Genomic DNA, 15912 nt, shown 5'->3' on the forward strand with positions numbered 1-15912 from the left:
ATCAATATGGGCTTGTTGATGTCCTCCTCCCACTGGACCATCTCTATGGGCTTCTCCAACTCACCTCCAACTCCTCCCCCTGTGTGACCACCGTTGTACTGGGGAACATTCAGATGACTACCTCCAAATCATCTTCCAGATGCTGCCAGATGCTGCCAGATGCTGCCAGATGCTGCCAGATGCTGTCAGATACCTTGTTTATTATCTCCTGTAGTCTTCTAGCCAGATACCTTGTTAATTCTCTCCTGTAGTCATCTAGCCTGATACCTTGTTAATTCTCTCCTGTAGTCATCTAGCCAGATACCTTGTTAATTCTCTCCTGTAGTCATCTAGCCAGATACCTTGTTTATTCTCTCCTGTAGTCATCTAGCCAGATACCTTGTTTTTTCTCTCCTGTAGTCATCTAGCCAGATACCTTGTTAATTCTCTCCTGTAGTCATCTAGCCTGATACCTTGTTAATTCTCTCCTGTAGTCATCTAGCCAGATACCTTGTTAATTCTCTCCTGTAGTCATCTAGCCTGATACCTTGTTAATTCTCTCCTGTAGTCATCTAGCCAGATACCTTGTTAATTCTCTCCTGTAGTCATCTAGCCAGATACCTTGTTTATTCTCTCCTGTAGTCATCTAGCCAGATACCTTGTTTAACCTCTTGAAACTCCCCATCCCGGATCCGGGATTGTGACTAAGCCTCAGGCTCATTAGCATAACGCAACGTTAACGATTTCTGAAAATCGCAAATAAAATTAAAATAATGCGTTTGCTCTCAAGCTTAGCCTTTTCTTAACAACACTGTCATCTCAGATTTTCAAAATATGCTTTTGAACCATAGAAATTGACTAATTTGTGTAAGAGTATGCAAAGCTAGCATAGCATTTTGTGTAGCATGTAGCACGCAACATTTTCACAAAAGCCAGATAACCAAATAAATAAAATAATTTACCTTTGAAGAGCTTCTGATGTTTTCAATGAGGAGACTCCCAGCCACATACCAAATGCGCAGTGTTTCCTGAAAGTGTCTGTGTGTAGGAGAAATCGTTCCGTTTTCTACATTGCGCCTGGCTACCGAAACGAACCGAAAATGCAGTCACCTACAACGTGAAACTTTTTCCGGATTAACTACATAATATCGACCGAAACATGGCAAACGTTGTTTGGAATCAATCCTCAAGGTGTTTTTTCACATATCTCTTCATTGACATGCAGTTCGTGGAAGCTTGCTTCTCTCTCTGTGCCCCATGGAAAAATACTGGCAGGTGACTTTTGCGCACCAATTTCGGCGCAGGACACCGGGCGGACACGTGGTAAATGTGGTCTCTTATGGTCAATCTTCCAACGATCTGCCTACAAATACGTCACAATGCTGCAGACACCTTGGGGAAATGACAGAAAGGGCAGACTCATTCCTCTTGCGTTCACAGCCATATAAGGAGATCATGAAAGACAGAGCCTCAAAAATCCTTGTCATTTCCTGGATGCCAAGTCATCTTGGTTTTGCCTGAAGCTCACGTTAAAGGGCACGCACAGAGAAGATATTTGTATTTCTGGACACGTCAGAGTGTTTTCTTTCGAACAGTAGCAATTATATGCATAGTCGAGCATCTTTTTGTGACAAAATATCTTGTTTAAAACGGGAACGTTTTTCTTCCAAAAATGAAATAGCGCCACCATAAGTGTAAGAGGTTAATCTCTCCGGTAGTCATTTATCCAGATACCTTGTGTAATCTTATTGTAAATATTTACTTCAGTCTCTGTTTTCTTAGCTCTCACCATCTTGCTTTGAGCAATAATCAGTAGGATAATGAGCTGGGATCAATAAATTAAACACACCACATTTTGAGGGTTCACAAAGACAGCATGTGTTAAACCGTATTATAATGTTGTATAATAATGTTCGATAATCACCTGCTGGTGTAAAAATCATGGACATTAAAAACAAAACAAATATTTTTAAGTGAGATGTAGCCATTGGTTTGAAGCCTAAGAAGAAAGGAAATTCACATGAGCGCCACATTACCCACCCTCCATCAAGGTTTTTCAGCACCACAATGCCAGTCTCATTGTCAACAGTGAAGAGGCGACTCCGGGATGCTGGCTTTCTAGGCAGAGTTGCAAAGAAAAAGACATATCTCACACTGTCCCATAAAAATAAAAGATTAAGATTAAGATGGGCAAAAGAACACAGACACTGGACAGAGGAACTCTGCCTAGAAGGCCAGCATCCCGGAGTCGCCTCTTCGCTGTTGACTTTGAGACGGTGTTTTGTGGGTACTATTTAATGAAGCTGCCAGCTGAGGACTTGTGAGGCATCTGTTTCTCAAACTAGACATTTTAAAATACTTGTCCTCTTGCTCAGTTGTGCACCGGGGCCTCCCACTCCTCTTTCTATTCTGGTTAGAGCCAGTTTGCGCTCTTCTGTGAAGGGATTAGTACACAGCAATGTACGAGACCTTCAGTTTCTTGGCAATTTCTCGCATGGAACAGCCTCCATTTCTCAGAACAAGGATAAGATGATGACTGATTAGTTAGATTCCAAAAGGGTTTTCTATTGATCAATTACTCTTTTAAAATGATAAACTTGGATTAGCTAACACAAACATGCTATTAGAACACAGGAGTGATGGTTGTTGATAATGGGCCTCTGTACTCCTATATAGATATTCCATAAAAAATCTGCCATTTCCAGCTACAATAGTCATTTACATCATTAACAATGTCTACACTGTATTTCTGATCAATTTGGTGGGCAAAAAAATGTTTTTCTTTCAAAAACAAGAACATTTCTAAGTGACTCCAAACTTTTGAATGGTAGTATACGTATATTTAAATACAGTGAGGCAAAAAAGTATTTAGTCAGCCACCAATTTAAAATGATAAGAGAGGCCTGTAATTTTCATCATAGGTACACTTCAACTATGACAAAATTACAGGCCTCTCTCATCTTTTTAAGTGGGAGAACTTGCACAATTGGTGGCTGACTAATTATTTTTTTGCCTCACTGTACACAATCATGGAGCATCACAGCTGGCGGACTAGTAGACAAGGCATAAAGGCATATAGGATTCCCAGCCCTGATTCTAATTCAATAATGCTGCCAGTGACCGTAAAACAACAGATAATACTGGCATATGTTGAAACATATCAATTTATGATTTTTTTAGAGGCAGAAATGATGGAAAGAGAGAGAAATGGGGAAACATTCAGGAGACAGAGAGGTAAAGAGGAGGACACCCTTTCTGTATGTTGTATTGCCCCTCTCCCCCCTCATTCCTCTCTCCATCTCTCTCTACGTGCTGGCCGTCATGCGTGGCGGTCACCCGTGCAATAAATCACTGGCAGCGGGACAGGACAGCCCATAACGCGCCCAACAACGCCATTCATCAATGTAATTAGCGCTGGGCACACGAGCCCTCTGTTACTGGGGTCAACAGGGACATGCTTCCTCCCTGACAGGACATCTACTGGGGACAGACAGACAGACAGGGGCGGAGAGCAGATCTCTTTTTCTTCTCTAATGTCTCCACACTGCGTTCCTACCCTCCGTATCAGATGAGTGTTATTCCTTCGCTCTGTGTTCCCTTCCTCCCTCCCCCACCTCTCTTCTTCTGTCAGGAGGTCATGAGCAGGCGAGGAGGCGGGGATCTGATGTCACAGCCTTCACTTTGGGGCCAGCTAGATTGCTTTACTACACTCTGTGAAAAAAGGTTTCATTTCCCAAATGGTTATCTGACTTTCTCCATAGGTGAAGCCATCTTGATTCCATAGCGATCCCATCTTCATCCTGATGTCTGTAGAAAAGGTGTTCCTTTTCAACCAGGGTGTGAGGTAAGGCTTTTTACCAGGGTGTGAGGTAAGGCTTTTTACCAGGGTGTGAGGTAAGGCTTTTTACCAGGGTGTGAGGTAAGGCTTTTTACCAGGGAGTGAGGTAAGGCTTTTTACCAGGGTGTGAGGTAAGGCTTTTCAACCAGGGAGTGAGGTAAGGCTTTTTACCAGGGTGTGAGGTAAGGCTTTTTACCAGGGTGTGAGGTAAGGCTTTTTACCAGGGTGTGAGGTAAGGCTTTTTACCAGGGTGTGAGGTAAGGCTTTTTACCAGGGTGTGAGGTAAGGCTTTTTACCAGGGTGTGAGGTAAGGCTTTTTACCAGGGTGTGAGGTAAGGCTTTTTACCAGGGTGTGAGGTAAGGCTTTTTACCAGGGTGTGAGGTAAGGCTTTTTACCAGGGTGTGAGGTAAGGCTTTTTACCAGGGTGTGAGGTAAGGCTTTTTACCAGGGTGTGAGGTAAGGCTTTTTACCAGGGTGTGAGGTAAGGCTTTTTACCAGGGTGTGAGGTAAGGCTTTTTACCAGGGAGTGAGGTAAGGCTTTTTACCAGGGTGTGAGGTAAGGCTTTTTACCAGGGAGTGTGCTGCATTCATTTGTCATTTTTGGTGATGTTGTAGTAATTACTGGAATACAGGTTTTATCCTGTGTAGACGGGGAGGGGAACACAATTGAGCTGTGTGACGTAAGCAGGAGGAGAGGTTAGGGGAGAGGGTTTGACTGATCACATGACACTCCCCTGAGTTTTGGAAGGCAGATGAAGAGAGAGCAACAAAGACATGAGGACAAATCAGACCCAGTTTTGACATGAATCGTGAACACTTTTCAAAACACTCAGGGCCAGACAGCTCTCCCTTTCTCCATCCCTCTCTTTTCCTCCTCTTATACTTATACCCTCACTACAATGCTGATTGCCTTGCTTTAGAAGGTTCTTCACAGACACTTCCCTGCTAGCTCTCTGGAATGCTGCTCTCTGGAATGCTGCTCTCTGGAATGCTGCTCTCTGGAATGCTGCTCTCTGGAATGCTGCTCTCTGGAATGCTGCTCTCTGGAATGCTGCTTGATGGAATGCTGCTCTCTGGAATGCTGCTCTCTGGAATGCTGCTTGATGGAATGCTGCTCTCTGGAATGCTGCTTGATGGAATGCTGCTCTCTGGAATGCTGCTCTCTGGAATGCTGCTCTCTGGAATGCTGCTCTCTGGAATGCTGCTCTCTGGAATGCTGCTCTCTGGAATGCTGCTCGATGGAATGCTGCTTGATGGAATGCTGCTCTCTGGAATGCTGCTCTCTGGAATGCTGCTTGATGGAATGCTGCTCGATGGAATGCTGCTTGATGGAATGCTGCTTGATGGAATGCTGCTCGATGGAATGCTGCTTGATGGAATGCTGCTTGATGGAATGCTGCTTGATGGAATGCTGCTCTCTGGAATGCTGCTCTCTGGAATGCTGCTCTCTGGAATGCTGCTCGATGGAATGCTGCTTGATGGAATGCTGCTCTCTGGAATGCTGCTTGATGGAATGCTGCTTGATGGAATGCTGCTCGATGGAATGCTGCTCTCTGGAATGCTGCTTGATGGAATGCTGCTCTCTGGAATGCAGCTCTCTGGAATGCTGCTCTCTGGAATGCTGCTCTCTGGAATGCTGCTCTCTGGAATGCTGCTTGATGGAATGCTGCTCGATGGAATGCTGCTTGATGGAATGTTGCTCGATGGAATGCTGCTCGATGGAATGCTGCTTGATGGAATGCTGCTTGATGGAATGCTGCTCTCTGGAATGCTGCTCGATGGAATGCTGCTCTCTGGAATGCTGCTCTCTGGAATGCTGCTCTCTGGAATGCTGCTTGATGGAATGCTGCTCTCTGGAATGCTGCTTGATGGAATGCTGCTCGATGGAATGCTGCTTGATGGAATGCTGCTTGATGGAATGCTGCTCTCTGGAATGCTGCTCGATGGAATGCTGCTCTCTGGAATGCTGCTCTCTGGAATGCTGCTCGATGGAATGCTGCTCTCTGGAATGCTGCTTGATGGAATGCTGCTCTCTGGAATGCTGCTTGGAATTGGTCAGAACGCTGTGTGGAACAGGAGGGGCTCATCACTAAAGGTAGAGAAGTTGACCTGATCTTCATCCTCTTATCTTCCTCATCCTCTTACCCTCCTTATACTCTTGTCCTCCTCATCCTCTTACCCTCTTCATCCTCTTACACCCTGACCATAGTTTTCTTTGTATGTATATATGTTTTGTATGGTCAGTGTGTGATCTGAGTGGGCATTCTATGTTGTGTGTCTAGTTTGTCTGTTCCTGTGTTTGGCCTGATATGGTTTTCAATCAGAGGCAGGTGTTAGTCATTGTCTCTGATTGGGAATCATATTTAGGTAGCCTGTTTGGTGTTGGGTTTTGTGGGTGATTGTCCTTTTGTCCTTATGTCTGTCGTGTATTAGTTTGCACCAGTATTTGGCTGTTTCAGTTTTCGTGTATTGTTTATTGTTTTTTCATATTGATTCGTGTTTCACTTCAGTTTTATTAAACATGGATCGCAATAGACACGCCGCATTTTGGTCCGACTCTCTTTCACCTACAGAAACCGTGACACGCATCCTCTTGTCTTCCTCATCCTCTTGTCCTCCTCATCCTCTTACCCTCCTCATCCTCTTGTCCTCCTCATCCTCTTGTCCTCCTCATCCTCTTATCATCCTCATCCTCTTACCCTCTTCATCCTCTTACCCTCCTCATCCTCTTACCCTCCTCATCCTCTTATCATCCTAGTCATTATGGGGGTATAGATACACAGTCATTATGGGGATCCTCAGAAGGTTCAACAGCTGCACCACCGAGAGCATCCTGACCGGTTGCATCACTGCCTAGTAAGGCAACTGCTCGGCATCTGATCGCAAGACGCTACAGAGATGACTACGTATGGCCCAGTACACCACTGGGGCCAAGCTTCCTACAATCCAGAACCTATATACCAAGCGGTGTCAGAGGAAGGCCCAAAACATTTTCAACGACTTCAGTCACCCAAGTCTTAGACTGTTCTCTCTGCAACTGCACGGCAAGTGCCAAGTCTATGACCAAGAGGCTCCTCAACAGCTTCTACCCCCCATAAGCCATAAGACTCCTGTACAATTAATCAAATACCCACCCTATTTACATCAACTACACCCCCCTGCACATTGAAGGGTACCGGTACCCCCTATATATAGCCTCGTTATTGTTATGTACATTTATTGAAAAACTTTTAATTTTTAAACTTTTTTTACTTTAGATAATTTAGTAATTATTTTATGAACTCTATTTCTTGAACTGCATTGTTGGTTAGGGGTGTGTAAGTCATTGTTTCATGACAAGTTCTACACCTGTTGACAAATAAAAGGTGATTTTGGTTTGTCATGATGGCCGATAGTCTTTTAGTTCACATACCTAGCCAGCTGGACTGCGTATGCTCTGAGGAACCTGCTTAGGATGCAGTCCGGGGCCTACTCACGTTGGCTACAGCGGGGGCCCACAACAATGGTTCTGGGTTGTTTTCTTCGAAGCGGTCGACTACACATCTGGCGGTGAGGCTGGTTTTCCATATAATATAATATATAATGTATAATCCTCTTTGATTGTCTCAAGTCCCACATGCATCTCGTGTCTGAGCCGTTGAATCTTTGTCCCTATAATGTATTTTTGCCTCTTTGTGTTGTTTTCCTCAAAGTGTGTGTGCGTGTGTGTGTGTGTGTGTGTGTGTGTGTGTGTGTGTGTGTGTGTGTGTGTGTGTGTGTGTGTGTGTGTGTGTGTGTGTGTACGTGTGTGTGTGTGTAAGTGTGTGTGTGTGTGTGTGTGTGTGTGTGTGTGTGTGTGTGTACAGTCTGTTCTCTCTCAGCTCTTAGGCTGTACACACGAACACACACACACACACCAGGGTTCACACTGGATCACATTCCAGAGAGAAAGAGAAGGGAGAGAGGACCTCAGAGAACAAAAAAATAAAAAACAAATTGGTTCCCAAACAGAGACAACGATAGCTGTCCTTGATTAAGAACCATACCCGGCAAAAACATAGAAATACAAACATAGAATACCCACCCCAACTCACGCCCAAACCAAATAGAGACATAAAAAGGATCTCTAAGGTCAGGAGGGAGAGAGGGAGGGAGGGAGATGGGGAGAGAGAGAGATGAGGAGGTTTTACAGGGCGTGACAAATACTCCAAAATTGGGTTCATCTTATTGTCACGTCTAATCAAGGTGGGTGGAATCAGGCGCAGAGAGCAGATAGCGATATAAAGTTTATTCTCCGGTGAACAAAAATAAACATGGTCAACCCAAATACAGACAGGGTGAATATATCCAAAACAGGATAAAGACTAACCGGAGAATAACAAACAGCAAACACCGACAGACAAAACGAAATGACAAAATAAACAATCCCGCACAAAACAAGGGCGGGACAACCTACATTAAATACAGACACTAATTAACTAAACAACACACAGGTGAAACCAATCAGACAAAACCAACAGATACACGAAAAAGGGATCGGTAGTGGCTAATAGGACGGTGACGACGACCGCCGAGCACCACCCGAACAGGCAGGGGAGACAACTTCGGCGGAAGTCGTGACACTTATTTATATTCCGGTTCATAAATAATAAAAAATTGAACATAAATGCCTTTTTTACATTTTTTTTTTAGAAACTCTCTGATCTCTAACGTAAGATTTGAAAATAATAGTTGGAGATTTTAAATGAAGTCACAATAAATCAACCGAAATATCTGTTTGGAGAGTTGCTGCTGTGAACTACAGTACAAAGAACAGAAAACAATTATCATTACAGAGAGAAACAACACGCTGTCAGAATACGGATACAGATAGTTAATGAACAACACGCTGTCAGAATACGGATACAGATAGTTAATGAACAATACGCTGTCAAAATACGGATGAATTAACAACTGCTGCACTATTGGACAGAAAGGGAAGGTGGGATGGAGGGAGGCAGGGAGGGAGGGAGGGAGAGATGATGGGAGGGAGGGAGGGGATGGAGGGAGTGGAGGGAGGGAGGGAGGTTTTATAGAGATGTCATATCCGTCTTGCAGAGTGTTTTGTCCTCTTTGAACGAGGGTCTAAACTCTGTCCCCCGGCACTATCACTGTTTCTAGCTTCTCCTCACTTCTCCTCCCTTCGCCCCGCTTCTCCTCTCCAGGCTCCTTTTCTCCTCTCCAGGCTCCTCTTCTCCTCTCCAGGCTCCTCTTCTCCTCTCCAGGCTCCTCTTCTCCTCTCCAGACTCCTCTTCTCCTCTCCAGGCTCCTCTTCTCCTCTCCAGGCTTCTCTTCTCCTCTCCTGGCTCCTCTTCTCCTCTCCATGCTCCTCTTCTCCTCTCCAGACTCCTCTTCTCCTCTCCAGGCTCCTCTTCTCCTCTCCAGGCTCCTCTTCTCCTCTCCAGGCTCCTCTTCTCCTCTCCTGGCTCCTCGTCTCCTCTCCAGGCTCCTCTTCTCCTCTCCAGGCTCCTCTTCTCCTCTCCAGGCTCCTCTTCTCCTCTCCAGCCTCCTCTTCTCCTCTCCAGGCTCCTCTTCTCCTCTCCAGACTCCTCTTCTCCTCTCCAGGCTTCTCTTCTCCTCTCCTGGCTCCTCTTCTCCTCTCCATGCTCCTCTTCTCCTCTCCAGACTCCTCTTCTCCTCTCCAGGCTCCTCTTCTCCTCTCCAGGCTCCTCTTCTCCTCTCCAGGCTCCTCTTCTCCTCTCCTGGCTCCTCGTCTCCTCTCCAGGCTCCTCTTCTCCTCTCCAGGCTCCTCTTCTCCTCTCCAGGCTCCTCTTCTCCTCTCCAGACTCCTCTTCTCCTCTCCAGGCTCCTCTTCTCCTCTCCAGGCTTCTCTTCTCCTCTCCTGGCTCCTCTTCTCCTCTCCATGCTCCTCTTCTCCTCTCCAGACTCCTCTTCTCCTCTCCAGGCTCCTCTTCTCCTCTCCAGGCTCCTCTTCTCCTCTCCAGGCTCCTCTTCTCCTCTCCAGGCTCCTCTTCTCCTCTCCAGGCTCCTCTTCTCCTCTCCAGACTCCTCTTCTCCTCTCCAGGTTCCTCTTCTCCTCTCCAGGCTCCTCTTCTCCTCTCCAGGCTCCTCTTCTCCTCTCCAGGCTCCTCTTCTCCTCTCCAGGCTCCTCTTCTCCGCTCCAGGCTTCTCTTCTCCTCTCCAGGCTCCTCTTCTCCTCCCTTTGCCCCGCTTCTCCTCTCCAGACTCCTCTTCTCCTCTCCTGGCTCCTCTTCTCCTCTCCAGGCTCCTCTTCTCCTCTCCAGGCTCCTCTTCTCCTCTCCAGGCTCCTCTTCTCCTCTCCAGGCTCCGCTTCTCCTCTCCAGGCTCCTCTTCTCCTCTCCAGGCTCCTCTTCTCCTCTCCAGGCTCCTCTTCTCCTCTCCAGGCTCCTCTTCTCCTCTCCAGGCTCCTCTTCTCCTCTCCAGGCACCTCTTCTCCTCTCCAGGCTCCTCTTCTCCTCTCCAGGCTCCTCTTCTCCTCTCCAGGCTCCTCTTCTCCTCTCCAGGCTTCTCTTCTCCTCTCCAGGCTCCTCTTCTCCTCTCCAGGCTCCTCTTCTCCTCCCTTTGCCCCGCTTCTCCTCTCCAGACTCCGCTTCTCCTCTCCAGGCTCCTCTTCTCCTCTCCAGGCTCCTCTTCTCCTCTAAAGGCTCCTCTTCTCCTCTCCAGGCTCCTCTTCTCCTCTCCAGGCTCCTCTTCTCCTCTCCAGGCTCCTCTTCTCCTCTAAAGGCTCCTCTTCTCCTCTCCAGGCTCCTCTTCTCCTCTCCATTCTACTCTTCTCCTCTCCAGGCTCCTCTTCTCCTCTCCAGGCTCCTCTTCTCCTCTCCAGGCTCCTCTTCTCCTCTCCAGGCTCCTCTTCTCCTCTCCAGGCTCCTCTTCTCCTCTCCAGGCTCCTCTTCTCCTCTCCAGGCTCCTCTTCTCCTCTCCAGGCTCCTCTTCTCCTCCCTTCGCCCCTCTTCTCCTCTCCAGGCTCCTCTTCTCCTCTCCAGGCTCCTCTTCTCCTCTTCAGGCTCCTCTTCTCCTCTCCAGGCTCCTCTTCTCCTCTCCAGGCTCCTCTTCTCCTCTCCAGGCTCCTCTTCTCCTCTCCAGGCTCCTCTTCTCCTCTCCAGGCTCCTCTTCTCCTCCACAGACTCCTCTTCTCCTCTCCAGGCTCCTCTTCTCCTCTCCAGGTTCCTCTTCTCCTCTCCAGGCCCCTCTTCTCCTCTCCAGGCTCCTCTTCTCCTCTCCAGGCTCCTCTTCTCCTCTCCAGGCTCCGCTTCTCCTCCCTTCGCTCCTCTTCTCCTCTCCAGGCTCCTCTTCTCCTCTCCAGGCTCCTCTTCTCCTCTCCAGGCTCCTCTTCTCCTCTACAGGCTCCTCTTCTCCTCTCCAGGCTCCTCTTCTCCTCTCCAGGCTCCTCTTCTCCTCCCTTCGCCCCTCTTCTCCTCTCCAGGCTCCTCTTCTCCTCTCCAGGCTCCTCTTCTCCTCTCCAGGCTCCTCTTCTCCTCTCCAGGCTCCTCTTCTCCTCTCCAGACTCCTCTTCTCCTCTCCAGGCTCCTCTTCTCCTCTCCAGGCTCCTCTTCTCCTCTCCAGGCTCCTCTTCTCCTCTCCAGGCTTCTCTTCTCCTCTCCAGGCTCCTCTTCTCCTCTCCAGGCTCCTCTTCTCCTCTACAGGCTCCTGACTCAAGAATGACACATTAGATGTCCTGCCAAGTCATACCATGGGAGAGAGGGGGAGGGAGAGAGGGGGAGGGAGAGAGGGGAGGGAGAAGCATGAAGATGGAAGAGAGAGGAGGAGGAAGAGCGAGAGAAAGAGATGTGGGGAGGGAGAGAGAAAGAGAGATGTGGGGAGAGAGAGAGAGGGAGAGATGGGAAGTGAGTGAGATGGGGAAGGGAGAGAGAGAGTGTGAAAGAGAGAGAAGGGGAGGGAGAGAAAAGGGGAGGGAGAGAGAGGGAGAGAGATGGGGAGGGATATAGAGAGATGGGGAGGGAGAGAGAGGGAGAGATATGGGGAGGGAGAGAGATGGGGAGGGAGGGAGAGAGAGAGAGATGGGGAGGGAGAGACAGAGAGAGAGAGAGATGGTCCGGGAGTGAGAGTGAGAGAGTTGGGGAGAGAGAGAGAGAGAGAGAGATGGGAAGTGAGTGAGATGGGGAAGGGAGAGAGAGAGAGAGTGATAGAGAGAGATGGGGAGGGAGAGAAAAGGGGAGGGAGAGAGGGAGAGAGATGGGGAGGGAGAGAGAGAGGGGAGGGATATAGAGAGATGGAGTGGGAGAGAGAGGGACAGAGATGGGGAGGGAGAGAGATTGGGAGGGAGAGAGAGAGAGATGGGGAGGGAGAGAGAGAGATGGGGAGGGAGAGAGAGGTTGAGAGATGGAGCCCTTTATGGTTGTGATGTCTGGGGTCCGCTCACCAACCAAGACTTCACAAAATGGGACAAACACCAAATTTAGACTCTGCACGCAGAATTCTGCAAAAATATCCTCCGTGTACAACGTAGAACACCAAATAATGCATGCAGAGCAGAATTAGGCCGATACCCACTCATTATCAAAATCCAGAAAAAAGCTGTTAAATTCTACAACCACCTGAAAGGAAGCGATTCCCAAACCTTCCACAACAAAGCCATCACCTACAGAGAGATGAAAGTGGAGAAGAGTCCCCTAAGAGAGCTGGTCCTGGGGCTCTGTTCACAAACACACCCTACAGAGCCCCATGACAGCAGCACAATTAGACCCAACCAAATCATGAGAAAACAAAAAGATAATTACTTGACACATTGGAAATAATTAACAAACAAACAGAGCAAACTAGAATGCTATTTGGCCCTACACAGAGAGTACACAGCGGCAGAATACCTGACCACTGTGACTGACCCAAAATGAAGGAAAGCTTTGACTATGTACAAACTCAGCGAGCATAGCCTTGCTATTGAGAAAGGCCGCCGTAGGCAGACATGGCTCTCAAGAGAAGACAGGCTATGTGCTCACAGCCCACAAAATGAGGTGGAAACTGAGCTGCACTTCCTAACCTCCTGCCCAATGTATGACCATATTAGAGAGACATATTTCCCTCAGATTACACAGATCCACAAAGAATTCGATAACAAATCCAATTTTTGAAAAACTCCCATATCTACTGGGTGAAATTCCACAGTGTGCCATCAGAGCAGCAAGATTTGTGACCTGTTGCCACGAGAAAAGGGCAACCAGTGAAGAACACGCACCATTGTAAATACAACCCATATCTATGCTTATTTATTTTATCTTGTGTCCTTTACCATTTGTACATTGCAAAAACACTGTATATATATATAACATTTGTAATGTCTTTATTGTTTTGAAACTTCTGTATGTGTGATGTCTACTGTTCATTTTTATTATTTATTTCACTTTATATATTATCTACCTTACTTGCTTTGGCAATGTTAACACATGTTTCCCATGCCAATAAAGCCCTTGAATTGAATTGGAGAGGAAGGGAGAGGTTGAGAGATGAGGAGGGAGAGAGATGAGGAGGGAGAGAGAGATTGAGAGATGCGGAGGGAGAGAGATGAGGAAGGAGAGAGATGGGGAGGGAGAGAGAGGTTGAGAGATGAGGAGGGAGAGAGAGATTGAGAGATGAGGAGAGAGAGAGATGAGGAGGGAGAGAGAGGTTGAGAGATGAGGAGGGAGAGAGATGTTGAGAGATGAGGAGGGAGAGAGAGGTTGAGAGATGAGGAGGGAGAGAGAGGTTGAGAGATGAGGAGGGAGAGAGATGAGGAGGGAGAGAGAGGTTGAGAGATGAGGAGGGAGAGAGATGAGGAGGGAGAGAGAGATTGAGAGATGAGGAGAGAGAGAGATGAGGAGGGAGAGAGAGATTGAGAGATGAGGAGAGAGAGAGATGAGGAGGGGAGAAGGTTGAGAGATGAGGAGGGAGGAGATGAGGAGGGAGAGAGAGGTTGAGAGATGAGGAGGGAGAGAGATGAGGAGGGAGAAGAGATGAGGAGGGAGAGAGATGAGGAGGAGAGAGAGATGAGGAGGGGATTAGATGAGGAGGGAGAGAGAGATTGAGAGATGAGGAGGGAGAGAGATGAGGAGGGAGAGAGATGAGGAGGAGAGAGATGAGGAGGGAGAGAGGAGAGATGAGGAGGGAGAGAGATGAGGAGGGAGAGAGAGATGAGGAGGGAGAGAGATGAGGAGGGAGAGAGAGATTGAGAGATGAGGAGGGAGAGAGATGAGGAGGGAGAGAGAGATTGAGAGATGAGGAGGGAGAGAGAGATTGAGAGATGAGGGAGAGAGAGATGAGGAGGGATAGAGAGGTTGAGAGATGAGGAGGGAGAGAGATGAGGAGGGAGATAGAGATGAGGAGGGAGAAGATGAGGAGGGGAGTTGAGAGATGAGGAGGGGAAGATGAGGAGGGAGAGAGAGATTGAGAGATGAGGAGGAGAGAGATGAGGAGGGAGAGAGATGAGGAGGGAGAGAGATGAGGAGGGAGAGAGAGATAGAGAGATGAGGAGGGAGAGAGATGAGGAAGGAGAGAGATGGGGAGGGAGAGAGAGGTTGAGAGATGAGGAGGGAGAGAGATTGAGAGATGAGGAGAGAGAGAGATGAGGAGGGAGAGAGAGTTTGAGAGATGAGGAGGGAGAGAGATGAGGAGGGAGAGAGAGATGAGGAGGGAGAGAGATGAGGAGGGAGAGAGATGAGGAGGGAGAGAGATGAGGAGGGAGAGAGATGAGGAGGGAGAGAGATGAGGAGGAGAGAGAGGTTGAGAGATGAGGAGGGAGAGAGATGAGGAGGGAGAGAGATGAGGAGGGAGAGAGATGAGGAGGGAGAGAGATGAGGAGGGGAGAGAGATTGAGAGATGTTTTGGAGAGAGATGAGGAGGGAGAGAGATGAGGAGGGAGAGAGATGAGGAGGGAGAGAGATGAGGAGGGAGAGAGAGATGAGGAGGGAGAGAGATGAGGGGGAGAGAGAGATCCAGGCTCCAGAGATGAGGAGGGAGAGAGATGAGGAGGGAGAGAGAGATGAGGAGGGAGAGAGATGAGGAGGGAGAGAGAGATTGAGAGATGAGGAGGGAGAGAGATGAGGAGGGAGAGAGAGATTGAGAGATGAGGAGGGAGAGAGATGGGGAGGGAGAGAGAGGTTGAGAGATGAGGAGGGAGAGAGAGATTGAGAGATGAGGAGAGAGAGATGAGGAGGGAGAGAGAGGTTGAGAGATGAGGAGGGAGAGAGATGAGGAGAGAGAGAGAGATGAGGAGGGAGAGAGAGGTTGAGAGATGAGGAGAGAGAGAGATGAGGAGGGAGAGAGAGGTTGAGAGATGAGGAGAGAGAGAGATGAGGAGGGAGAGAGAGGTTGAGAGATGAGGAGGGAGAGAGAGATGAGGAGTGAGAGAGAGATGAGGAGGGAGAGAGAGATGAGGAGGGAGAGCGAGGTTGAGAGATGAGGAGGGAGAGAGATGAGGAGGGAGAGAGAGGTTGAGAGATGAGGAGGGAGAGAGATGAGGAGGGAGAGAGAGGTTGAGAGATGAGGAGGGAGAGAGATGAGGAGGGAGAGAGAGGTTGAGAGATGAGGAGGGAGAGAGATGAGGAGAGAGAGAGAGATGAGGAGGGAGAGAGAGGTTGAGAGATGAGGAGAGAGAGAGATGAGGAGGGAGAGAGAGGTTGAGAGATGAGGAGGGAGAGAGAGATGAGGAGGAGAGAGAGATGAGGAGGGAGAGAGATGAGGAGATGAGCAAGGTCCTACCATGGGAGATGAGGAGGGAGAGAGATGAGGAGGGGAGAGATGAGGAGGGAGAGAGAGGTTGAGAGATGAGGAGAGAGAGAGATGAGGAGGGAGAGAGAGGTTGAGAGATGAGGAGGGAGAGAGAGATGAGGAGGGAGAGAGAGATGAGGAGGGAGAGAGAGATGAGGAGGGAGAGAGAGGTTGAGAGATGAGGAGAGAGAGAGATGAGGAGAGAGAGAGAGATGAGGAGGGAGAGAGAGGTTGAGAGATGAGGAGGGAGAGAGATGAGGAGGGAGAGAGATGAGGAGAGAGAGAGAGATGAGGAGGGAGAGAGAGATTGAGAGATGAGGAGAGAGAGAGATGAGGAGAGAGAGAGAGATGAGGAGGGAGAGAGAGGTTGAGAGATGAGGAGGGAGAGAGATGA

General features: G+C 48.4%; 1 protein-coding gene across 1 annotated transcript; it reads right to left on the reverse strand.

Moving 5' to 3' along the window:
- Positions 1-4746: 4746 nt before the first annotated feature.
- On the reverse strand, positions 4747-6665 carry LOC135551620 (histidine-rich glycoprotein-like). Its single transcript, XM_064982810.1, has 2 exons — positions 6598-6665; positions 4747-5881 (listed from the first exon to the last, which is right to left on the reverse strand). The coding sequence occupies exons 1-2, from the start codon at positions 6663-6665 to the stop codon at positions 4747-4749; spliced, it is 1203 nt and encodes a 400-aa protein (XP_064838882.1).
- Between the last annotated feature and the right edge of the window lie 9247 nt (positions 6666-15912).

The sequence above is a fragment of the Oncorhynchus masou genome, chromosome 13 (assembly GCF_036934945.1).
Source record: "Oncorhynchus masou masou isolate Uvic2021 chromosome 13, UVic_Omas_1.1, whole genome shotgun sequence".
In the NCBI taxonomy this organism is placed as follows: Eukaryota; Metazoa; Chordata; class Actinopteri; order Salmoniformes; family Salmonidae; genus Oncorhynchus; species Oncorhynchus masou.

What these genes read in the sequence shown, in the direction of transcription:
- LOC135551620 (XM_064982810.1), bottom strand. Translation starts at nt 6,665, where the DNA reads ATGCAACCGGTCAGGATGCTCTCGGTGGTGCAGCTGTTGAACCTTCTG. An exon ending in AGGATCCCCATAATGACTGT is followed by an intron (nt 5,882 to 6,597) that starts GTATCTATACCC and finishes TGTTCCACACAG; the next exon opens with CGTTCTGACCAATTCCAAGC.